General features: G+C 40.8%; 1 protein-coding gene across 2 annotated transcripts; it reads left to right on the top strand.

The window, feature by feature from the left end:
• The first annotated feature begins 707 nt into the window (after positions 1-707).
• Positions 708-17,021, top strand: LOC131251744 (GABA transporter 1-like). 2 transcript variants are annotated; one of them, XM_058252668.1, is made up of 7 exons: positions 710-962; positions 3,533-3,763; positions 7,744-7,841; positions 14,245-14,431; positions 14,510-14,640; positions 15,234-15,467; positions 16,615-17,021. In XM_058252668.1, the coding sequence occupies exons 1-7, from the start codon at positions 821-823 to the stop codon at positions 16,993-16,995; spliced, it is 1,404 nt and encodes a 467-aa protein (XP_058108651.1). In that variant the 5' UTR covers positions 710-820; the 3' UTR covers positions 16,996-17,021. The 2 variants fall into 2 exon arrangements, with proteins under 2 accessions (XP_058108658.1, XP_058108651.1); XM_058252675.1 differs by lacking the exon at positions 3,533-3,763 and having other exon boundaries at positions 708-962.
• The last annotated feature ends 9,795 nt before the right edge of the window (positions 17,022-26,816 follow it).

Genomic DNA, 26,816 nt, shown 5'->3' on the forward strand with positions numbered 1-26,816 from the left:
ATTCTGTGCATATTTTTTTGCAAAACTGTGAAAGTGTAGGAATTGTTTCTAATTTCATTTAGGATTCTTTCCGATTTTGTTTGGAATTCTTTTTACAACTATATATATGGGTGTAAGCAGGATTGAGAGGTATTCTATGGCTTTCTAAAATGGTTCTAGGTTTTCTAAAAGGGTGAAGCAAGGGAGAGATTTAAGGATTACTGAATTCTGGTAAGTATTTTCCCTTTGTAATTTCTACTTTCATAGTGAAGATTTGTCGCTTTGTGCTGTGGTTTTTTTTTCTCGAAAGGGTTTTTCACGTTAAATCTTTGTGTTCTCTTGTATTTGCTTGATGCTCTTGGATTGCTATCCTAGATCCATCTATGTGTGATTCTGCGGCACAATCCCCAACAATTACAAATATTTTAATGATTTTAAAATATAAATATGAATTATTTTTTCTTCTAAATGGTTTTAACGTTAAAAGCATGGTAATTTCAAGATAAAATGGCCAGAAATTAAAAACCGCTAAGACTTTGTTAATCTCGAGAAATAATTGTTTCATAAGTTATCACGATAATATCACTGGATATTCAAAATCACAGCTATTTTTGTAGCAAATTTTGGCAATTAAATCCATTCTACTTCTACCTGCAGTTAAACATTTTGTCGTTATTCGGATAGATTAGCAACAAAAAAGGAGTGGTGGGTTGGATCGGTGCTGGTGCAGCTCAGTTGCATTGATCTTTCGTATCTCAGCCATATAAGATTTCTCTTCTGATTTTTTCTTGGGCCATCTCCATCTCCACCATCTGATTTTTTTCTTCCCTTCTTTCTTGCTATGGGGACCATCAACGAACATAGAGAGGAAGAACTGAGACTTGATCCGACGCCTCTTAATCCATCTCCATCTCCTTTTGGTCCGTCTCCTATCGATGCTCAGAAGCTCGACGCCGGCGCTCTTTTTGTTCTCAAATCTAAAGGTATTTGATTTTTCTTTTATTGAAAATTTTCATTTATAATCTAGTCGTGTAAATTTCTATCTAGTTTTCGTATTTTCAGTTTTTCTTTCTCTAGCCCGTAAAATAAATACTACTTGTATCTCATATTATTCTTCTTCTCTTTCGTCGTTGTATTGCTGATTCTGTTGTGAGAAAATAGAAAAATAAAAATAAATAAAACAATTTTTTTTTTTTAAAAAAAAAAAAAAAAAAAAAACCAAGAGAGAAGAAGAGAAACTTTGTATAATTACTCCACGTAAAAAGGTGGAAATACTTTTATGCTGGTGTAAAAACATGCTCGACTAGGTGGTTGATCCAAACCATTCAATTAGTGGACCACCTCTTAGATGAGCCATTGCAAGAAAATAAATAAATAAATAATAAAATAGCGCTTTTTGGAAGTGACCAAGTATTGGATCAATGGCCATGAGGCCCTCTTGATCCCAACTGTCCATGCTGGAGATCCCAAGTAATCCCCACATGGGCTTGTTAATCAAACTTCTAATAAGTAATGATATTATTATTAATGTTATTTATTTAATTTGGAAATTTATTTTTAATATTTAAATTCTGATTAAAATAATTCTTAACATTACCCAAATGAGAGGGCCGTTTCACCTCAGGAGAGTCGATGATTCAACCGTTTTATTGGTGGATTAGAGTTTAAAAAATGAATTAGTAACCCCATTGCAATGATACAAGAGAATACACCAAAACGCCACAAATCTTACTTACATGTAGGAAGAGCACTCTCTCATTGCTATCACTAGTTATATATGCAACATTACTATCGTCTTCTATTTTGGCAATGTCGGCCGGCCGGTTCAAATCTTCTGATTTTTTTCACCCACTGTGTTTCTTGATGTCTAAAAGAAAATTTCCATCACATGGCTAATAATTTTCCAAGTCTAAATTCATCTATGAATTCACAAATTTGTGAGACTGCTCTAGATTTGGGTACATCTTAAGATGATAGATGAGATACAAAGAAATACATATTGAATGCTACTATTACAGATTGAATTTCTCATAGTAGATAAACAGCCAATAAGTAGGTGTGATTTTTCAATGAAAAATGGAATAAAAAAATGGTTAGAACTGAGAAAATTATTTGTGAATCTATTTGATGATAGCTGCAAAGGCGCATGGTAGAAGAAAATAATATACATAATAATTGCATCTTGTGATCTGGGGGAAGCGTTATACTTCTACTCATTCTACTTTCACCCAATTCTTCATATGCATGCACCATGAGGATTGCCCCATACAAGAGTTGGCCAAGTTGGCCAAATCCACTCAGTGATTGGACTAGAATTATAATTTTGCTATTTATCAATGGCTCGAAATTGTTTTCTTCAGTGTGGCCCACCTGATAAATAGATGGAGCTAAATTTTGCACTAGGTCATCGTTACAGTGGGGCCAATATAATATTGGGAGAGCTGGATGTTGTATTGACTTAATTGCTTGGAAATTATCTACTGGGTGGACCATAATTTGGGGTCTAACCGGTCAAAGACCTTTTCATGAGAAAATGGCATATATATTAAGTTGGTTGTTTGATCAAATCTTTTAGACTAATTATTCTAATAAAACCTGATATATATGTTTCTAAACCTTTCCGTAAGGCCTATTTGATTTTCTAAATCCTCAGTAAATACTTGTTAAATAAGTAATTATTACAGTCTCACCTATTTGTAAATACATTGCTACCTCGAAAACAGGACCATTGTAAATGTACATAAACATGTAATAATTACTTACCAATGTAATTGGAGCACCAAAGATTGACAGCCTTACCAATATAATTCTAACACCATTTTCAATGTAAAGGTTCACAGCTTGATTTTTAACACTAAAATTGACAAGAGTGCTAATTTCATGTGGAGCCCGTTATCACATATATATATATATATATATATATATATATATATATATATATATATATATATATATATATATATATATATGGCTTATCCATACCATCCATCTATTCGGCCAATTGATTTTAGGACATGAACTCAAAAGTGAGGCAAATCCAATACTCAAGGGGATCACAACATAAGAAACAATGAGAATTGAATGTCTTTGTTAAAAACTTTTTTGACCCCAATAAGTTTTGGATCTAAGTTGATATATGTGTTTTCCCCTTGTCCATGTCCTTGTGACCTTATGAATAGGTTAGTAGGGAAATTAACTATGTTGTGATCCTAGGAAGAAAAAACCTTCTAAGAGAGAAAGTTTCACAACCACTATTTCTTGTGGTGTGGCCCACTTGAGCATGGGAATTTCCTCATTTTTGAGTTCGTACCTAAAATGTTTCAGTAAAATGAGTAGAAAGTGTGGATATGTCACAAGCATCACAATGGGCCCACAAATTTAAGCCAACTTTTTTCAGACCAATTCTTGATGTAGAAATACTCACCAGCTTCCAAACATGTGTAAATAATAATAAATAATAATTTACAAGATATTTACCGGATGAAAATGAAAAATCAAACAGCTCATTGGAGAATTATCAGACAACTAACTAACGTGGTTGTGGCATTTGTAGGTTCATGGCTACACTGTGGCTATCATTTGACAACTTCAATTGTAGCACCAGCACTTCTGAGCCTGCCATTTGCGTTTGCCTTCTTAGGCTGGGTGGCTGGAGTTATGTGCCTGACTATTGGTGCTTTAGTCACCTTTTATTCCTACAACCTTCTTTCCCTTGTTCTCGAACACCAAGCACATCTTGGCCGGCGCCAGCTTCGTTTCAGAGACATGGCTGAAGATATTTTAGGTAATGAAATAATATTTAATAATAAAAAAAAGTATTTACACCCACCACAAAAATTAAAAAGCATGGGCCAAGATAAAGTACGCATCAGGTGTTCTTTTGGTATTGTGACCACAAAAGACCAAAAATATAAGGAGCGACAATCATTGCCAGAACCGGGTGAGGATTGGGCCATTTAAACTGATATGGACTAGCTCTATCTTTCATTAAATGAAATCAGTACGTATCTGGAGAGATTCGTTGAACCCTAGTCTCCAAAATATTTTATTATGGTGGCCTGCTGGCTCATGCTGTAGTGCACCACATGGCCATACTCGCGGGTCCGGGTCCAATAGCAAGTTGTTGTGATAATATGCTAATTTAATGTTAGGAGGATAGAAGAACCAATGTGGTCTATTTTTCGTGTGTTTTCTTGGAAGTGCGAGACTACCCAATTATCTACTCCAGAGGGCTCATACCTACCCAGAAGAGGAGCGGGTTAGGCGCGGCCTGGCCTCACCCAATATGCTGCATCCCTAACCATGGAGCCCACCTTGATGTATGTATTGCATCCACACCGTCCATCTGTTTTGTTAGCTCATTTTGAGTCATGAACAGGAAAATAAAGTAGATCCAAATCTCAGGTCGACCACACCACATGAAACAATAGTGATTGCCCATTAAAAGCTTCTTATGGGCCACAAACGTGTTGGATCTAGCTGATAATTGTCACCCCCACCCCCCATCCATGTATGGGTGACCTTATCGACAGGTTGGATGGCAAATAAACATTACAGTGGGCATATGTGATTTCTTTTTTGGCTGATTCTCAGGTTGTTTGGTTTGGCACATAAAGTAACTGGAGGGTTTCAAATTCAAGGGCTTTCAAATCCAAGATAAAAGCATTGATTGCATGTAAATCCTTTCAAGAGTTGTATGTGTAACTCGTGTGTTATTAGGCTATTAACTGATTGAGCACATGACCCACGGATGATATCCCAGAACAATTATATTAGCAATTACATCACTATAATTAATTTAATAGGATGATATGTGTCATTCAAACATTGTCCATGTAAATTAAAGGTTAAAATTGGTTGGTTAGTGACTGACATGATTTTGTGCTTGTGGCCCATCTGAGACTTGGAATTTCATCATTTCCAAGCAAAGTGTATATTTCAGCCAGTTTATTATAACCATTGTGTCAAACATTATATACATACACTAATTAAATTCAAACCCTTGTAAATATACTATGTATAGCTACTTTTGAATTGCAAGGGATTCTGAATTCAAGGTGTAAACACAATAAGAGGATTTCAAATCTATGGCATTTTAAATCCAATGGATTCCAAATCCATCCTCTCAAATAGACCCTTAGTGTCTGTTTGGGAGCGTGGATTTGAAACCCACTAAATTTGAAATCCTCTTGTTGTGTTTAACAAACTGGATTAAAAATATCACGCAATCCAAAAATAGTTATACATAGTATATTTATAGGAGTTTGAATTTAATTAATAATCAACTTTAATATTTTTAATTAGTGTATATATGTAATGTTTGACATACACCCAGATGCATAGTTCAAATGGTAGACTGAGTGAAAGATACCTCGTTTCAACACCAAGGTTTTGGCATTGATTTCCTAGTCGGGGTGGCTAACAGTGAAGTGTGAAATGATAGTGGGTGTACTAACACACACACACACACACACACACACACACACACACACACACATATAACATTAATGGTTGTAATAAGCCCAATTAAATATTTACTTTGCCCAAAAAATGATAAAATTCTAAGTCTTGAATAAGCTACAAGCACAAGATCACATCCGAGTGACTAACCAATGGTTTATAACCATTGATTCATATAGACAATCTTTGGACGGCACAAATCATTATGTTAAAGTAATTATAGTGATGCAATTAATTGATAATTTAATTGTTTTGGTATATCATCAGTGGGTTATGTGCCCAAGCCTAATGACACACATGCAACTCTTGAAATGATTTTAGATGTACTCCAAGCTTTCACCTTGGATTTCTAACCCTCTATATTAAAACAAAACTATTTACTTTATGGTGCGGAACGACCTCTAAAATGATCTGGCAAAATTGAATGGACTGTGTGGATATATAATACATGCATCAAGATAGGCTTCATAACAAGGGCCATCAGCTGCATCTACTCCACTTTCATACTTTGAACTTGGCCTCCAGAACCTTCTATTGAAGCGACATGCCAGCTCTTGCATTAGCACAACACACAACACCAAGAGCCCAATAGCAAGCTATTGAGAAGTAAATTTAATATTATGTTGGCCAATGTGGGGTTTTCTTTCAAGTGCGAGACCACCCAATTTTCTTTGAAGTGCGAGGCCCCCCAATCATCCAAAGGTTTCCTACTTGCCGAGAAGGTACATGATTTTGAGTGGCTCCATCAATCAAAGTTGAGTCCTATACTATAATACATTAGTTCCATGGATTACCAAAAGAACCTTTATTTAGATGCCATGTCCTTGCTTAAGATCAGCTTCATTATTGCACCAACAGATCTTTATGGTGTGGCCCACCTTCTCAATGGCTCCAATGCCAGACATCAAGGAAGAGCGCACATGCACTCTGACTGAAACAATAAACAATTGAAGATAACGAGATGAGATTCATTTGTTAGACACTTCCGTCATATCTTTCGGTAGGTTGCACTTCCCAAAGTTAGATCCATTTTAAAATAAGCACTTTAACAAATATGGTCAACATTTTGAATATCTTGCAACGTTATCGTAATAAATTGATTAAATGATGGTATCACTATATTTTCAAAATCTCGCAGTTACTAAAATAGAAAGTTTTTATCACTATATTATTGGGGGTGTTAGCTGTAATAAGAAAATTTAGGAATTTCTTGTATTTATATATTTTTATTTTTTAATTTATTTAGTTAATTTATAATAAATATTTTAAAATACTCTTATGTACATATATATAAATAAAAAAGGGTAAAATTCTGAAAATCTCTTGTGAAATTTCTAGGCCGAGAAATTACCAAGATGAGATTTGTAACTACTACACTGGTCAGCTACGGGTGGATCCAACCATAGAATAGGGATGGATCAAAGATACCGACGCGTTGAATAGTCAAAAATAGACATCTAAAGATAAAATAAGGTAATGGTCGACATCAGTCAGGAATAGTGCAGTGATCGTAGGGCACTAATTCCGGAGAATTTTGCCCCGAGAGGATTTGGTGAGATTCTGGATACACAGAGGTGGGTGGGACTCTTGATTGCGGGGCTCATAGTGACGTATGTGCCTTAAATCCACACCGTCCAATCATTTTGGAAGCTTATTTAAGGGCATCGTCCCAAAAATGAAGCAGATCCAAATCTTATGTGGACCATAACGCAGGAAATGATAGTGATTGAATCCCCGCCGTTAAAAACTTCATGGGGGCCATTTATTGACCATCCAACCTGTTATTAAGGTCACAAAGATCTAGATGAAGAGACCACACAAATATCATCTTGATCTAAAAATTTTGTGGGCAACGAGAAGTTTTTAATGGTTGATTACCACTGTTTACTGTATTATGGTCTACCTGAGATTTGAATCTGCATCATTCCCTGAAATGAGCTTTCAATGTAGATGGACGGCGTGGATGTAGCCACATACATCACAGTGGGCCCCACAGTCAGGGGTCCCACCCATCTCCGTGGATCCGGGGTCTCACCTAATCCGCTCCCAAATTTGCCGTCCATTGTCCGAGCTATCAGATCCATGGTTTTGATCAGAAAACCTAGATTTGCTGGTGAGAATCGGATAACCCACTTGGATAGATGATGCCATCCAGTTTGGACTGTTGAAGTTGAAATGTGGACTTATTATTATTATTAGTATTATTATTATTTAATGGTCAGAAACGTCCCATTGATCAATCTGATACTTGGGCGATGCTGAAAATAAGAAAAACTGATAGTGTTTTTGCGGTTGGATTTGCAGGACCAAGGTGGGGCCGCTTTTACGTGGGCCCAATTCAATTTGCAGTGTGCTATGGTGCGGTTGTTGGATGTACTCTTTTGGGGGGACAAACCCTTAAGGTTGGTTAGGTTCTTTCTCAATGAGACAAACGACCAAAAGGAAATGTTTGGCCGTCTGAGTCCTTATCTGTAAGGTGATCGGACTACTGGATTGGTGGACCACCCTGCAGCATGGGTATGATCCAAAAATTACGGTGATTACCGAAATTTGTGGTCTTCTAATCACACAATGAGGATGTAGGTTACCGTGTCTTCATCAAACAATAAACACTTTGAATCCATAATGTCCTTTTGAATCCACATGAAAACATCCCCAATTCAGGAGAGAAATAAAAGAATTTGTAAAATTTTATAAAAAACTATCCAAATAAATAAATTTGCATGCTTAAATATTTTTAAATAAACTCTAAGACGTGATTAAAAAAGAAAAAACTATACAAATAAGGAAGCAAAATAGGAAAAACGTGCAGATTTCTCCATTCCGTTGATCATTATCGGATTCATTGAATAGAATAGCACAAAATGTTCATATACTAAAATCCATAAATTTAAATTTGTTTTGAATGATTGACCGTCGATTGATCAGAACGTTACAAAACATTCAGAGAATAAAATCCATAAAATTAAATTTGTTCCGATCGATCGATCAATTGATTGAACTGAGTAAAAATTATTCCACAAGTTTTTCATCTAAATCCTATTTTACATTGATCAACCCAATTGATTGATCGATCAATTGACTTGATTGGTCTGCTCAAGGGACCTCGATCTATCAAACCATGTTGAAACTTTATTGCTTTCTTTCTAGGTTATTGTTGAGAATGTGGAGCCTCATCTGGTGCTACTCGACTAGTCGAGTTGCTGCTCGACTCAAAGTCAAGCATTGAAAATTGTTTTTGATCCGTGTTGCTTGACTGGTCGAGGCCCATGCTCGACTAGTCGGGGCTACATAAAATCTTACGCGGATTTCACACGGACTGTGGAAATTTGAGGCAGTTTCATAAGGGTGCGAAAGAGAAGTTGCTTGAACTATAAATATGGGTTCCTAAGGTTATTTTAGGGTATGAGAAATGGTTTTCTAAGCTAGGCTAAGGGTTATCTTTGTGCATGAGAGCATCAAGAGGTTAGTATATTGTTTATAATCTTCGTTTTTCTTCATAGTGAAAGTTTGCACCCATGGTTTTTTACCCTTGTTGGGGTTTTCCCACATATATCTTGTCTTGTGGTTTGTTTGGTATGCTTTGATTCTATCTTTAGATTATATTTCTTTTTGTTTATCGTTTGTGGGTGAGACTAAAGATTGGATCTCGGTTCACTGCGTTGTTGGTGTGATGCGCAACAACTGGTATTAGAGCTATTGGTTTAGTTCAAGTGGGAGCGATGACAGAAGAAGGGAAGACTAGAATTGAGAAGTTTAATAGTTCAAACTTTGCCTTCTGGAAGATACAGATGAAGGATTATTTATATCAGAAGAAATTCTATATTTCTCTAGGAGGAAAAGAGAAGAAACTAGAGAAGATGACATATGATGAATGGTCTTTATTGAATTGGAAGGCTTTAAGAACGATCTGACTCTCTTTGTTTAAGAGCATCGCCTTCAATATATCCAAGGTGAAGACTACATAATAATGGAAGTCATAGCTACGATATATGAGAAACCCTCAGCGTCCAACAAGGTTTATTTTATGAAATATCTATTCGAGATAAAGATGTCAGATGGTGGGAGAGTGGCTGAACATCAACGAATTCAATATAGTCACGAGCCAGTTGGAATCCGTTGGCATTGTTTTTGAAGATGAGGTCAGGGCATTATTGATCTTGTCCAGTTTGCCAAACAATTGAGATGATTTGGTGATTGCTGTGAGCAATTCTTCAGGATCGACAAAGCTAAAATTCAATGATGTGACCAGTCTAATTCTCAGCGATGAAGCTAGAAGAAAGGCATCAAGAGTTTCAGGGGATTCAGGGAATGCTTTAAATGTTGAAGGAAGAGGAAGATCACTAAATAAATGAGACAATAAACATGGACGTTTTAAGCGAAGGAAGAAGTCCAAGGGACCGAAAGACAAAGACGGATGTTGGCATTGTGAGAAGAAGGGGTATATAAAACGTGATTGCAGAGCACTTAAGAAACAAGAAGGAAGCTCTCAAAGCGGGAAGGATTCAGTGAATCTATTTGAGGAGAGTGACACAGAGGTGTTGATATTGTTTCTTGATACAAGGAATAAGTCTTGGGGTCATAGACTTGGGTGCTTAGTTTCATGCCACTTCATGTAAGGAAGTTCTGCGTGATTATGTATCAAGTGACTTCGAAAAAGTCTACCTGGGTGATGATGAGCCGTGCAGTATTGTTGGAAAGGGAGATGTTCATATAAGTCAGAAAGACGGAACGACTTTGAAATTGAAGGATGTCAGACATGTACCGAGTCTGAAACAGAACTTGATCTCATTGGGGCAGTTGACCGATACCGGATATGTGACAACATTCACTAGTGATTTCTAGAAGATCACAAAAGGTGCCTTGGTGATATCTCGAGACAAAAAGGAAGGTATCTTGTATGTGACTTCACGATTGTATATTTCACTCGCAGTCGCATCAACTGGAGTAAATGGGCAGTTCTGGCATCAGAGGTTGGGACATATGAGTGAGAAATGGATGAAAGTACTATTGTCAAAAGGGAAACTATCAAGGCTGAAGTCTATAGACTTGGAATTCTATGAGGACTTCATGTATAACAAGTAGAAGAGGGTAAGTTTCAAACAGGACGCGCTCCAAAGACGCATCTGTTGGAGCTTGTACACATTGATGTGTGGGGACCAGCATAGGTATCATCTCTTGGTGGCTCACGTTATTTTTTTTATTGATGATGCTAGTAGAAAATTGTGGGTCTATTTCTTAAAGCATAAATCTGATGTATTTGATGTATTTAAGAAGTGGAAAGTAACGGTAGAAAATAAAACAGGTAAAACAGTAAAATGTCTCAGATTAGATAATGGGGGAGAGTACTGTGATAAAAGATTTGAGGAGTATTGTGTTGTAAATGGAATCAAACATTAGAAAACGATTCTAGGGACACCGCAGCAGAACAGTGTGGCTGAGCGTATTAACAGGACTATTCTTGAGTGCGCTAGGAGCATGAGGTTACATGTAGGGTTGCCTAAAACGTTTTGCGCAGATGCTGTGAATACTGTTGCATATCTCATCAATAGAAGTCCCTCAGCACCATTGGAGGTTGGGCTACTAGAAGAAACGTGGATTGAGAAAGAAGTGAACCTTGCACATCTTAAAGTGTTTGGTTACACTTCATATGTTCATATTAATGCAGAGTATGGAAACAAGTTGGATGCGAAGTCCAAGAGGTGCACGTTTATAGGCTAGGGGTAGTATGATTTTGGCTACCTTTTTGGGATACAGAAAACAGAAAAATCATTAGAAGCAAAACCGTAGTCTTTAATGAAAAGGTGATTCAAAAGGACAATGTACAGCAAAATAAGGCCGATGAGAAATAATTCGTAGAGTTAGAAGAGTTACTAGACATGGGTGTTATAGTGGCATAAGATGATCATACACATGAGCATTATGACGCAGAACCACAGACACTGGTTGTGAGGAGGTTTACTCGGGCGAGGAGACCCATGGTCCGATACTTACCCTCCTTACATTATTTACTTCTGATAGATAATGGTGAACCAGAGTGTTTTAAAAAGGCATTACAGTCAGATATAGGGGTTAAGTGGGAGCAGGCCATGAATGATGAGATGGACTCTCTTGAGTCTAATCGTACGTGGGAGCTAGTCACTCTACCTAAGAGTAAGAAAGCTCTTCATAACAAGTGAGTTTACAAATTGAAGGAGGGGCACAATGGTTCGAAATGGTACAAGACTAAATTAGTTGTGAAAGGGTTCTAACAAAAGGTAGGTATCGACTTCACTGAAATATTTTCATCTGTGGTGAAAATGTCTACGATTTGCATGGTCTTAAGTATAATGGCTACAGAGGACTTACATCTAGAGCAGCTAGATGTTAAAACAACCTTTCTTCATGGGGACCTTGAAGAAGAGATACACATGCATCAGCTGACAGGATACGTGACACTAGAAAAGGAGAATAATGTGTGTAGACTGAAGAAGAGTCTATATGGCCTGAAGCAGGCCCCGAGGCGTATAAGAAGTTTGACAATTTCATGTCGGGAAACATTTTAAGAGATGTCATGCAGACCACTATTGCTATTTAAAGAAGTTTGATACGTCGTACATCATCCTTCTTCTGTGCATTGATGATATGCTTGTGGCCGGATCAAGCATGAAGAACATCTCAGATCTCAAAAGACAACTGTCTAGAGAATTTGCCATAAAGGATTTAGGAGCTACAAAACAAATCCTAGGCATGAGGATAAATCGTGATAGAGAAAACAAGAAACTAGTTTTGTCACAGGTAAATCACATAGTCAAGGTACTTGATCGATTCAGTATGAGAGGTGCTAAGCCGGTTAACACTTCATTAGCCAATCACTTCAAGCTTTTTAAGGAGCAAGGTGTGAAGACGCAGGAGGAACGAGACTACATGGCTAAAGTCGCATACGCGTCAGGTATTGGGAGTCTCATATATACTATGGTAAGTACGAGGCCGGACATTGCTCAAGTAGTGGGAGTTGTTAGTATGTTCATGAATAATCCCGGGAAGGCACATTGAGAAGCTGTGAAGTGGATCCTTAGATACCTGGTAGGTACTGTTGATGTAGGACTATGTTATGGAGGATCGAAAATCAATCTACAAGGCTACGTACATTCAGATTTGGCAGGTGATATCGACAACAGAAGAAGTACTATAGGGTATGTCTTTACTTTGGATAGTGTTATAGTCAGTTGAGTCTCTCATTTACAGAAGATAGTATTTATCAGTACAACGGAAGCAGAATATGTTGCAGCTACAGAAGCATGTAAGGAGATGGTGTGGATGTAAGGTTTCATGGAAGAGTTGGAAAAGATGCAAGCAGATTGCAAGCTGTACAGTGACAGTTAGAGTGCAATACACTTGACTAATAATTCAGCCTTTCATTCAAGGACCAAACATATTGACATCAGATATTACTTTATACATTCGTTACTGGAAGATGGATCGATTGCTCTGGAGAAGATTCATACAAATGAGAATCCTGCGGATATGCTGATCAAGGTGGTCACATAGGAGAACCTGAAGCTCTGTTCAGCTTTGATTGGTTTTCAGGCTTGAAGACGGGGATGTGGTGTACTCCAGATGTAGAAGACGAAGGATTATGACGATGTGTCTCCAAGTGGGAGATTGTTGAGAATGTGGAGCCTCATCTGGTGCTACTTGACCAGTCGAGTGGGCTGCTCGACCGATTGAGTGGCTGCTCGACTCAAAGTCCAGTGTTGAAAATTATTTTTTGGTTCGTGTTGCTCGACCAGTCGAGGAGCCTGCTCGACTAGTCGAAGCTATGCAAAATCTTATGCGGATTTCACACGGACTGTAGAAATTTAAGGCGGTTTCGTAAGGGTGCGAAAGGGAAGTTGCTTAAACTATAAATAGAGGTTATTAGGGTTATTTTAGGCATGAGAAAGGATTTTCTAAGTTATTCTAAGGGTTATCTTTGTGCATGGGAGCATCAAGAGGTTATTATATTGTTTCTAATCTTCGTTTTTCTTCATAGTGGAAGTTTGCACTCGTGATTTTTTTACCCTAGTTGGGATTTTTTCACGTATATCTTGTCTTGTGGTCTATTTGGTATGCTTTGATTCTATCTTTAGATTATATTTCTTCTTGTTTATCGTTTGTAGGTGAGACCAAAGATTGGATCTCGGTTCACTGCGTTGTTGGTGTGCTGTGCAACAGTTACTCTATGTTCTACATCAAGCCCGATTGGGTCAACTTAAAGACTTAAACAAGTCTTTAGTTGACTCTCACTCAGCATTTAATAATTAAATAAGAGTACATTTGCGTTACCCAAAAATATATAAATTAATGTCTAATATAAAATAAGATTCAAGCTCATATTAGAGACTTTCGCCCAGATCAAGTCATTACCAAAAGCATGTTTCTTAGCGGATAGGTGTGTTGATTCAGCTAAATTTCAAGTAGAGTCATCGAGTCCTAGAACCATGTATAAGAATTATTCAATTTCAGGAATTTTCAAGACATGGCTCATCAGAACGCTGACTCAGTACACCAATGGTCATGAACTTAGATTGGTATACACATGTATAGCCGAGATCTTTGTAGTGGCTTGCCAGTAATATAACTAGCTAGAAACACCCCAAAAGTTTTTCTTTCAGATCCACCTGCTTGATCTGCCCTGTCCATACCAGAGTTCATAAACCCGGCAACACAACTCAACTCGATGGTCCCTACAGATAAACACATATTGCAATCGTAAATTCCATGTAGAGCTGCTGCTGTTTCAAATACAATTAATTGATTAAGATCTATTCATTGATCTTGCAGTTCATATACGTGCTTTCCCACCCAAACGGCCCCATGAAGCTTTACGAATTCGTAGCCATCTTTGGCATACTAATGCTGGTTTTGGCTCAGATTCCGTCTTTTCACTCCCTCAGGCACATCAACCTCATTTCATTGATTCTATCTCTATGCTATAGTGCATGTTCGACTGCAGGTGCCATTTATGTAGGTGAGAAATCTTTGTTCGCTGGAGACTGAGGATGGTTTTTGTAATTAGTCAAATTTACAAAAGGCATTTTTGTTACAGGGAATTCTTCGAAGGCTCCACCAAAAGACTACTCCATAACCAACGAAGGAGCAAGTCGCTTGTTTGGCATCTTCAATGCTATTTCTATCATCGCTACGACATATGGGAATGGAATCATTCCAGAAATACAGGTTTGAAGCTTTCCTTTCATGCAACTTATACCAGTAACTAGAAATGTAGTGTGGAATGTGTGGTCAGAAACAAGTAGTGATGTGGGACAATTCAATCAGAATCCAATCTTAATTGAAAAAGTGGTGGTCCAAAGACCCATTTGATCAGATGGATAATCCATCAATTTTTCTAATGTAGTTCTACTAATTAAACATTCATCAGTGCATGAAGGATTAATTAGAGTGACACATCTCAGCTAACATATATACTGGCCAGGCAATAGTAGAATTGGTGGCCTGCGCATACGTGATCAAGGCCATTGATGACGTGCAGCTCCCTATGAACATGCCTATTGTGGGGCCTACCTCTTGAATGGCCTAGATTTTGCATAAGTGTGCTACATTGGTTTGTGTTATGGGATCACTTCTTCAATCATTCTCTCCATAAATTTCTTTAGCATTTCTCTAAAATATTGAATGAAAGTATCTTATATTAAGGGATAAAAATTCATGTTATATGGGATTTTAATCATTTCAGAATAATTTCTACAAATGTTTGAATTGTTTTTGTTGAAAATGAACCAAAACGAAACTAATATATTCTTTTTGTGCAGGCAACTCTAGCGCCTCCCGTCAAGGGAAAAATGTTCAAGGGACTCTGTGTTTGTTACATGGTCGTAACCGCAACATTCTTCAGTGTTGCAATATCTGGCTATTGGGCGTTTGGCAATCAGGCAGCCGGCACTGTCCTCAGCAACTTCTTGGTCGGTGGAAAGTCCTTGGTACCTAAGTGGTTTCTTCTAATGACAAACATCTTTACACTCCTTCAAGTATCGGCCGTCGGTGTGGTAAGCACGTCTCTAGAACGCAAAATATATCTTTGGTTATCAAACACTTCAAGCATCGAGTTATTGGAATAAGTAATGGCGTGCGTTTGGATACACCCCCGAATTGGGATTGCTTTGGTTATTTAGGCTGAAATTGGTTCCACCGTTTGTTTGGGTCACACCACAAAATGGAAAAGAAGGTAGGTGTGTTTTCCTTTTTAGATGTAGAGCGGGTCACGGACGCTTTCATGGCCAAGATGGACCAGAGAAGGCCCGATCGGAGGCAGAAGTGATCAGGACCGTCAGAACCCTAAAGCAGACATATCTAGCAAATCAGAATGAGTTATTCGACGTACAATATATGATATTAGGATAGGAGAAGCTACTTTAACCAACTAACCTGCTACGCTGGGTTTCCCATGCCGAATTTGGGAGATTTCATTAGATTGATGGTCAAAAGTCCATTTTAATTTCGTTGTTACTATTTATAGTAAGTTTTAGTTCGATCATGACCCTTGATCCTTTGAGCTTTAGGAGTCATGCCTAACATGAAAAGAGCTTAGAAAAATTAGGAGAATAATTTGGTTAGTCCAAATTAGACATTTACTATTTTTGGCCAAAAATCATGAAGTCTAATAGAAATCATGACCGTCTATAAATAATAAGTTCATTATTTATAGTAAGTCACATTTTTAGGGAGTTTAAGTTAGAGTTTGATTCGAAAACTTCTTCCTACATTTGATATCACTGTTTAAAGGATTGTAATTTCATTTTTATCATCAATCAATTTATTTTTGAATTTATTAAAGTTTATTTTTATTTTTCTATTTTTTTTTTTCGTGGATTTGAGGAATCTATGAGAGTCCAGAAATGCTCCGTGGATTTAGAGTAATTATCCCCATGTGGAAGATGGCGATCGACCCCATCACGTCCATCCTTGCATCACTTTTGCTCAAAATTTTCAACTCAAATCTAAAGTGTACTCGTCTCCCTCCATTATCTCAATTTAGATTTGGTGGGACTACATCCTTGGCTGCCAAAATGGGAACATCCAAACGGAACTTGATTTATATTAATCATATCCAATTTGATACTTCCCATCATCAATGGGCTTGTAAAGTCCATCTCACCAAATCTGACTTTGGTTAATCCTCATTGATTGATGCAGGTTTACTTGCAACCCATGAACGAAGTGCTCGAACGGAAACTTGCGGACACAAAGAGCAAGCAATTTTCCACCCGTAATGTTATCCCTAGATTGGTTTCACGATCGGTAGCAGTCATTGTTGGAACGATTATCGCTGCAATGCTCCCTTTCTTTGGAGACATCAACGCGTTGATTGGAGCTTTTGGGTTCATGCCTTTGGATTTTGTTTTGCCTGTGGTCTTCTATAATGTGGCTTTCAAGCCATCCAAACGGGGTCTACTTTTCTGGGGAAATACCTGTATTGCGTCGGTCTTTTCAGTGGTAGCGTTGATGGGTGCAATTTCCGCAGTTCGACAAATAATTCTAGATGCGAAAACATATCGCCTCTTTGCTGATGTATAAAGATAATCGTAAACCTTTTTTCTTTTTCCTGTTAGCTTTGTTAGTATAAACACTGTCAGTTCACACTTCAGTGTTTGCCACCGCCACTAGGAATCGATGCCTAGACCTCTGGGTTGAAACAAGCTATCTGTCACTCAGTCTACCACTTGAGCTATGGATCTGGGTGTAAACTTGTTTAATAAACATATATAAAGGGATAAAAAAATTTGTATAATGGCTATGATCATTCATTCAATTGAATTAATTTGAGATGGATATGGATGAGTAATCTAGTATGGACCCCACATCATAGACGATCAATATCAATGATAAGACTTTTTTAGTAAATGACCAAAATCCTCCACAACAACTGCAGTATGTGTTACAAAAGCTGAGCTTCATAGGGCTTACCATGGTGTCTGATTGATATCTCACTCTATTAAATATGTGTGCCCTTACATTTTCACGTTGTAAAGCATTATTTTGGTGATAAGTGAAAATCTTATATTTATAAGATATTGAGAGAATCTAAAATACTAAAATGCATATTGATTATTTTGTGGAATCGTCCATTTTATTTGGAATCCATATATCTCAAACTATCACATCAATATAAAACATTTTCCATCCTGCTCATTTTCTTGAAATTGATGATAAACAAACATGGTGTACACTTTTATTGCACCAATAAAAAATATGGGAGGTTCACACCATATGGAATAACATAAAATACACCTAAATACCTTGAAAGTCATGAGGTGCGGTCTCCATGAGTTGTGGATTAGGCATATTTTTAGAGTTTCCTTCATTTATAATGAGGTGCCCATGGTAAATGGGTTGGATGGAATGTCTCCTTACGCTAAGCGTATTGAGTAAACTCTATGGAGACCATGATCCATCAATTTTACTAGATAATTTTAAGGAATGAGCTAAAAATTGAGGCATATCTAAAATTCAAGTAGAACATACCACTGAAACAATATGAATTGAATGCCTGCAGTTAAAAACCTCCTCAAGGGCCACAAAAGTTTTGGAAGCTGATATTTATGTTTTCCCTTGGTCCATGTACCAACTGATTGGATGATAAATAAACATCACCCTAGGCCTTAAGAAGGTTTCAATGGTGGACATCATTATTCCCACTGCAAAGTTTCATGTGGTGTATGGTCCACGTAAGCTTTGGATATGCTTCAATTTTAGCCTCATGTCCTAAAATGATCTGCAAAAATGGATGGACGGCGTGGATAAGGTACATATATACATCCATGGTGGGCCTCATAGAGTTTACTCAGTACGCAATCTGCTTATGGAACATACAAGCCATGGTGACAACACACACCCCTTTACTTGGTGTCCCACCCAACTGTTCCATGTCGGTCCCAAAATCATATTTATTGGACAATCCTACCTTGTGATTCGTGCATTCTTGCTTGTTGAAAAGGGGCATTTGATGTTTTTCATTTTTACCCGTCCAAATCCACTATAGCTAAATAACTAATATATATATTTGGTATTACGGTGGCATGGACTGCCATTTCTAAGACATTAATAATGAAAAAGGAATTTGGTTTTTGCACCTAATCTCATTGATTAATGCGCTTGTCCAAGTCTACTATTTTTTTCCCCACTAAAAACCAAATTGCAAAACAGCCAAAAGCGTACAAACACAACCTATCACATAGAGAAAAAAATTCGTACACCGCAGAGTGTGATGGAACGATTAAACTGTCCAAATTATGGGTCCCATTTTAGATGTTTAATGAATTAAAAATTACACTCATTTGGTTCTCTGACTATCAGATCTGTGGACATTGACTGAATGGTTGAAAGTAAAGAATATTCAATGGTCCTACAACAATGAGAATCCACAAATCACAGGTTAGGATTGTTGGCAATCTGATTTAGCAGCAATGGGTTCCATATTTTAGACCGTTGAAACCATAGTTTGCAAACTAGGCAAGTCGACCTGGACTTAGCCCAGTCATCTGGCCTTCGTCATTGTTGCTGTCAAAATCTGGATTACTCTCCGCTCGGAGCTCCAAACTCCTATCGAGCCTTGGGCTTGCACAGAAACGGTGAGCAAAGAAGACCCTGCCTTAAATAGGGGACCCTCCGATGCCTAAGTTAGGTCAAGAGAATCTGGATCTAAGTTGAGTTGTAGAGGGAGAGTGCGAGATATTACGTACCTATCTCCTCCCCCAAAGATACTACTTATACCCCCTAGCTTAGAATGAGCATGTCCGCATAAGTTGGCGCATCTTGGGGAATTCACCACGTCTCGCTAACAATTCGGCCACCCAGTCATTCGGTGGTCATGAGGACGTGGGCAGTTGAGTAACTGTCGCCACTCATGTAGTAGTGGGACACCTCATGGTCCCCCTTATTAGTGGATTCCGATCTGAATCCTGAGCTGACCACCTCGACCTCGGATCACTCCAAGCCCCGAGTTGGTCTCTCAAGCCTCGGGCCTCGAATCGAAGGCGTAAAGAATGTTGGGTTGGAAGACATGCCTCTGCCTATTTATATAACTCCGAGCTTAGTCTTGCGCTTCGAGTCGGCTTTGAGTAACCTCGGGCCTCAAAGTTCAAGTGTCTCTAATCTTCCCATAATAGAAGCCCCCTACTCTCCGAGTTCAGGCACGGACTCAGAGAACTCAGAGAGTAAATATGTGCGGAAGATCAGTAGCCTCCAGCGTCAAGCCTTTAACATGTGCGGCTACAATCATGACTCCCATAACTAAGAAGATGTATACTCGAGGTTTACTGTCTGCGGGCTCACCTCAGGCGGACGCGTGGCGACAGTTAGGATTTTGGATCGTCAGGGTAATCATGAAACCAAGAAGGACAGCTAAGTGATGCTTCCACTGTTCGGAGCTCGTCGCCTGATGCCAGGGGCATCGACACGGCAGTGCTTCGGCCAGTGGCTCTTAGCCACATTTCTTCTAAAGTTGGCTCATGACGGTTTGACTACAGTCATCACGTCTCGCCATAAATGCGAGAATCACTCATGGGTTATATAAACCCTAGCGATTGGAGACGCCCTCACTTCTATTTTCTAAGTTCTTATTGCTGTGAGCTATTTGTGGAGGCGATTTCCGGCAAAGGTGATTTCCAGTGAGTGTGACCTATGGGAGAGGCGATTCTGACCAATCACCAGTTTCCGGTAGAGGCAATTTTCGGTGACCATTTCGGACAGCTTCCGGTGAGTCCCCCCCTCACTTCCAGCTTACTCTTATTTCCTCTATTTTCTCGGAATGTCAAACAACTCGGAGATGGTCTGAGACAACTATGCCTTCGAAGATGATTCTAGGCCAGAGAGCTCTGATGATAGGCGCGAGGCCTCCGAGGGCACTCTTGATGCAGTACCCCTCTACCCTTCGCCCAGGAGGGGTAAGGAGGCAGGGACTCGAATGCGCCGTAAGGCTGGAAAAAAGCCCCCCTGAGAGCCAATGGGGAGGGTTACAGAGATGCCCACATGTGGGCGAACTGCGGAGATCGTCCCAGCAGGCTCCGTGCTAGTCGAGTCCCAGATGGATTGGGTCCGATCAGAATTTTAGATTCCGGACTCCATTCAGATACGAGCTCCCGAGCCTCTTAACACCCCTGGAGATCCTGCTAAAGGGGAAGTTGCGATTTTTCTCTGCTCATTGCAATGTGGGCTCCGCCTCCCAATGCATCCCTTCATCCGCGCCCCGACAGCTTACTTGGGACTGGCCCCAGGCCAGTTTACTCCCAATGCTTGGAGGGCTTTAATATCCTTGTACATCATTTGACATCAAGCTAAGAACATGAAGTTGACACCGGAAGAATTGATGAGTCTGTACTTAATCAAGCACGATAGTCAGGAGCCGTGGTAATACTTTGCGACCCGCTGTAGAAAGGGCCCGGGACTAGTCCTGCAACTTCCATCTTCTAACAAGGATTGGAAGAACAACTAATTCTGGGCATCAAGCGAGTGGGAAGCGCTGGCAGCGGAGCTCTGGAATCTAAGGACTCGGGTCCCTACCCGATTCGTTGTTCCAGGTCGGACCTCGAATAATCTCTTTGCAACACTCCCATGCTAGCTGTAGTCTAATCAGTGTTCTAACTTCATTTTTGCAGACTTCCTGAGGGGCCAACCTCTCATCTTCTCGGATCAAAATAATCAAATTGCCAAGGCCAGGGCACGTTTAGAGGATCTACGCTCCTGGTCAGTCTTGATTACAGCAGACAACCTTTATCACTCCGGGATCTACAGGCTCAAGCCACTCCCCACATCATTCAGTAAGTGCCTCTTTACCTTTCACTTTGCTAATGTTAGAGATCTTGCAACTTGGACATTAATTCACTGTCGCATATGCAGGCATGACCGAGGCCTCCAGATCTCGGAAGAGAAAAACCCCACATCTATCGAAGAGATGCTGAGATCCGAGCCACGGACAAAGACGATAGGTCGGAAGAGGCAGGCGACCCCTCGCGCCGAGGACCCCTTGGCCCCAATTTCTGTTGCCGCAGCTCTAGCTCCTGCTGTTGTGGCTTCAATTTCTGTCACTGTAGCTCTAATTTTTGTTGTTATAACTTCAACACTTCCAATGAACACCGTGATCAAGGCCACTATCGACAATGTCCCAGCTCCGATTCCTCCTCTCGTCGTCACCCCTTATGCCTCTGAGGCACCTCCACCCGCCCCTGAACCCTGCATAGCCATCCCGTCTTCCTTCGAATGGAAGGAAGCCATTCAGATCGCTGATGCGATGCTTTTTACTCCCGAAGTCAGAGATGATCACAGGGCCGAGGCCCAAGCTTTGGCGGGTAGCGGGACTAGGGTGGGGGGAGCGACGGGGTTTGCTTAAGTTGGAACTAGTGGAGACAAACTTTCGCCAGGCTATCATATGTAAGGCTTAGTTCGCTGGGCTGCGAAGCATGCTCTAAAGGAGGAGATCGTTGCCCTCCTTAACAAGTCGAACGAGTCCTTCGTGAATGACATAGCCTCTGTCTTCTATAGGGTATTTTTACTAGCCTTTCTTACATTGATTCTTTCCTTGTTGCATTTATATGCTTATATTCTTGTTTTGATTTAGTCTGTCGCAAGGCTCTTGATGAATCGGGAGAGGTTGAGAGAGATCATACAAAAGGACAAAGAGATAGTGGCTCTCAGGGACGAAGTCAGGACTCTCCAAGACGAGGCTGCAGTCCTTCGAGTAGAGCAGGCGGAACTGCACGGGCTACTAGATGATGGAAAGACGAGAGAGTTGCAGCTCTAGGGGGTTATCAACGACCTTCAGACATGTTGCGCTAGTGCTGTAGCTGAGCTAATGGGAGCACGGGCCAAGGCTAAGGCGGTGGAAGAGCTGAGCCGGGCAGTAGTGAAGGCAAAGGAGGCTTAGCGGGCTGAGGACGAGGCTTCCCTGGCGTCAGCAGTGGATGTGTTCAAGACCTCGGAGGAGAGGACCTCCGAGGCCAATAAGTTCTAAATTGCGGCTTTGACGCTTGTACCGACGCAGTCCAGGAGCTTTTCCCAGATCTTAACCTTGAGTCCCTCACCTCCGAGGACGCTGGGGAGAGACTGGTTGAGAATGTCTCCCCAGGCCCGACTGCTGGCCCTCAGCTCCCTTCAATTGACTAGCTTTTGATACCCCCTTTCTCTTTTAACTCTTTAAATGATAGTTTTTTTATGGATAATATTGTGGATAATCCTTTTAACCCTCTGGATAGGCACGATATAACATGATCTATTTTTTGAATGATGATTGTTAGATGTTAAGCTATTGATTGATGAGCCGACTCCTTACCAGGTTGGCTCTTCCCAGGGCTATCTTCCCATACCTAGGAGACCCCTTGGCTATTTTATAGAATCTTGTAATGTTAAAATTGTAAGGACCGATCCCTTGAGGGGTCAACCCCCGCACGAATGGCGAGTGACAATCATTTTTGTAGATTTGTTGGTCCTACGACGAGCCAACCCCTTTATCAAGGGATCAGGTCATTCATGGGCTTTTCCCCTACAAATGAGGGGATCTCTTGATAAATTTTCATGGGTTAACGTACTAACTCCTTTAAGGGATCGGTCCATTGTCAACCCCTGCTTGTGAGAGGCGACCTTTTTTTTTTCATTTGTCGACAAGTTGTGTAAGTAGATTATGTAGAAACATAGATTTTATTGAAAGCCTTAATTAGCTAGCCACTCCGAGATGTACACTTATTGGGGGCCTTCAATACCCAGTACATCAAGGGTAGTAGATTTTCAGGTGCTCAGTGTTCCAGAGGTGGGGGAGCTGACGCCCTTCGAGATCCTCCAACTGGTAGGAGACTGGCTGGGTCGATTGAACTATGCGGTAGGATCCCTCCCAATTGGGTCCCAGTACCCCTGCCCCCGGGTCTACAGTGTTTTAGAAAACTCGGCAGAGGACCAAGTCACCTGATCAGAATCTCCAAGTCTTAACCTTGGAGTTATAGAATCGTGCCACTTGCTGATGCCGAGCGGCAACTCGGAGTCTAGAGACATCTCTAGCTTCCTCGAGTAGGTCTAAATTTACTGTAATTTGCTCGGCATTCTGATCTTCCTGATAGTTCCTGACTCGAGCTGTAGGGAGACTAACTTCAACTGACACCATTGCTTCTGAACTGTAAGACAGTGAAAATGGGGTTTCCCTAGTAGATGACTAAGTTGTAGTCCTATAGGCCCAGAGGACGAATGGGAGCTCCTTGGCCCAGCCGCCTTTTGCTTTCTCCAACTTTGTTTTGAAATAATGCTTGATGACTTTGTTTACTGCCTTCACTTGTCCATTGGATTGTGGGTGCCGAGGCGAGGAATAGGCGTTTGAAATGCTGAGCCCTCAATACATGTCTCGGAACTTATCGTCATCAAATTGCTTGCCGTTATCGGAAACGATGGTGTGCGGGATTCCGAATCGACAAATGATGTTCTTCCAAACAAAGTCGACCACCTTCTACTCCGTGATTTTTGCGACAGGCTCAATTTCGGCCCACTTGGTAAAGTAGTCGACTGCAACAATAGCGAACTTGACCTATCCTTTCCCCGTGAGCAGAGGTCCGATGACATCGATTCCCCATTTGGTGAACGGCCATGGCCCGTTCATTAGGGTCATTTCTTCTGCAGGTTACTTCGACATGGTTGCATATCACTGACACTTATCGCACCTTTGGACATAGTTCTTTGAGTCCTCTCTGATGGTTAGCCAGAAATATCCTTGACAAATTATCTTCAGAGCCAGGGCCTGACCACCGGAATGATTTCCGCAGATACCTTCACGAATCTCCTGAATCACATAGTTTGCTTCATCGGTTCAGAGACACCTGAGGTAAGGCTGTGAATGCCCATTCTTGTACAAGATCTCATCCAAGACTATATACCGTGCAGATCTGATCCTCAGACATCTTACCTCTAGCATGTCTGAGGGGACCTCACCAGATGTGAGGTTATTGTAAATCGGATCCATCCAGCTCGGTGTGACTTCCACCGGGTTAACCATTTCTTAATCCGTTCTGTCAATGCTCAGATGTTCTATGAACTCCATAGGGATGATCCGAGGAATCTTGCCCTCTATGGCCGAGGCTAGCCTTGCGAGGGCGTCGACCCAGGAAATTTCTGTTCTCAGTATTTGATTGATGATGCAGCTCTAAAACTTCTCTATCAACTTCCTAGCCACGGCCAGGTAAGCTACCATCCTAGTCTCCTCGGCCTCATATTTGGTGGAGATATGATTCACCACTAGCTGAGAGTTGCATCGGACCTTAAGGGATTGGACCCCCTGACTGGCTGCCAGTCTGAGCCCAGCCAACAGGGCCTCGTACTCTGCCTCATTGTTAGAGGCTTTAAAGCCTAGTCTGATTGCATACTAAACAGGTGTAGAGTCAGGTGCGACTAGGACGATCCCTGCCCTAACGCACTTGGCGTTGGACGACCCATCCATGAAAAGGATCCATCTTGATTCTGACTCTGCAACTTGATTGGTTGGAGGAGCGGGCAGAGGAGTTGCTTCTACTTGGCACTTTTCTCCTTTTTACTCGAAGCATTGAGCTCTACAATGAAATTAGATATAGCTTGGTCCTTAATAGCGGTCCTCGGTCGGAACTGGATATTAAACTCCTCGAGTTCAATCTCCCACTTAGTTAGCTGACCTGATACCTTAGGCTTATAGAGGACTTGCTTGAGGGCAGAGTCAGTCAGGATGATGATGGAATGGGCCTAAAAGTACGGGTGTAACCTCCGAGCTGAGACAATCAGGCAGAGTGCTAACTTCTCCAGAGCCGGGTACCTCGTCTTAGCATGCACCATTGCTTTTCTTACATAGTACACCGGGTGCTGCTTGCCCCCCACCTCCCTGATCAGCGTGGAGCTAACGGCTGAGGCTGAGACCACCAGATATAGGAATAAGGACTCACCCTCTTCAGGATTAGACAGTAGGGGCGGTGAGCCCAGATACTACTATAACTGATGGAAGGCTTGCTCGCACTCTGACGTCCACTCAACCTTCTTATCGCTCTTCAGTTACTGAAAGAAGGGGAGACATTTGTCAATGGCTCTAGATATAAACCATTCATGCATTGCTACTTGCCCGATGAGACATTGTATCTCTTTTATCATCCAAGGTGAGTTCGTATCGAGGAGTGTCTTGATCTTGTCAGGGTTTGCTTCAATGCCCTATTGATTGACCTGAAACCCGAGGAATTTGCCGGAGCCGACTCCAAAGGCACACTTCACGTGATTCAGCTTCATATGGTATTCTCGGAGGATGGAGAAGGTCTCTTTGAGATTTGCTAGGTGATTGGACGCCCTGATGCTCTTGATAAGCATGTCATCAACGTAAACCTCTATGGTGTGTCGTATCTGCTTGTCGTATCTGCTTGGCAAACGTCTAGTTCACTAATCTCTGATATGTGGCCCCAGCATTTTTTAGGCCGAACGGCATAACCCGGTAACAGTAGAGCCCCTTGTCAGTGATAAAGGTAGTCTTCTACTTATCTGGGGTGTGCATTGTGATCTGGTTATACTTAGAGTAGGCATCCAGGAAGGAGAATAGTTCATGCCCAGCCGTATTGTCTACTAGCTGGTCAATCCAAGGCAAGGGGAAACTATCCTTGGGACAGACCTTGTTCAAGTTCGAGTAGTCCACACAGACCTCCACTTCTCATTTGTTTTCTTGATGAGGACCACATTTGCGATCTAATCTGGATAGTGCACCTCCTTGATGAAGCCAACGCTGAGGAGTTTGGAGACCTTGTCGGCTATAGCTGCATATCGCTTAGCGTTGAACGCTCTCCTCTTCTATTTTATTGGCATGTGATCAGGGTCCACATTCAGCCTGTGGACCATGACATCGGGAGAGATTCCCGGCATGTCCTCATGTGACTATGCGAAGACGTCTCTATGCTGCTACAGGAAGGCCAACATCTGAGACTGTTGCTTGGAATTCAATGACATGCCGAGCTAAACAGTTTTGCTCGCTTCTGCTTCATCAAGCGGCATGGCCTCTAAGTCCTTCATGGATGAATCCTCTGTAGGACCCTTGGGATCGAGGACATTAATGGTGAGGGCCTACTTTGCTGACCCTTTTCTCACTGTTATCACATAACATTTTCAAGCTTCACACTGATCGCATCGGAGATAGCTTATCCCGCCATCGGCGGGGAATTTCATCATTAGATGGTATGTGGACACAACCGCCCTCATTGCATTGAGGGAGGGTCTGCCCAGGATGATGTTGTGCACTGATGGCACATTAATAACAAGGAAGTCCACCAAAAGGGTGACTTGATGCTGTCTTTCTCTCATAGTCACAGGGAGGGAGATAGCTCCCTCGAAGATCACCCTTTCTTTGACAAGGCCGTGTAGAGGGGTCT

This window comes from Magnolia sinica, chromosome 1 (assembly GCF_029962835.1).
Source record: "Magnolia sinica isolate HGM2019 chromosome 1, MsV1, whole genome shotgun sequence".
In the NCBI taxonomy this organism is placed as follows: Eukaryota; Viridiplantae; Streptophyta; class Magnoliopsida; order Magnoliales; family Magnoliaceae; genus Magnolia; species Magnolia sinica.

Coding starts and splice junctions, on each gene's coding strand:
- LOC131251744 (XM_058252668.1), top strand. CDS start 821: ATGGGGACCATCAACGAACATAGAGAGGAAGAACTGAGACTTGATCCG. Junction 3,764..7,743: donor CATGGCTGAAGATATTTTAG/GTAATGAAATAA, acceptor TTGGATTTGCAG/GACCAAGGTGGGGCCGCTTT. Junction 14,641..15,233: donor GAATCATTCCAGAAATACAG/GTTTGAAGCTTT, acceptor CTTTTTGTGCAG/GCAACTCTAGCGCCTCCCGT.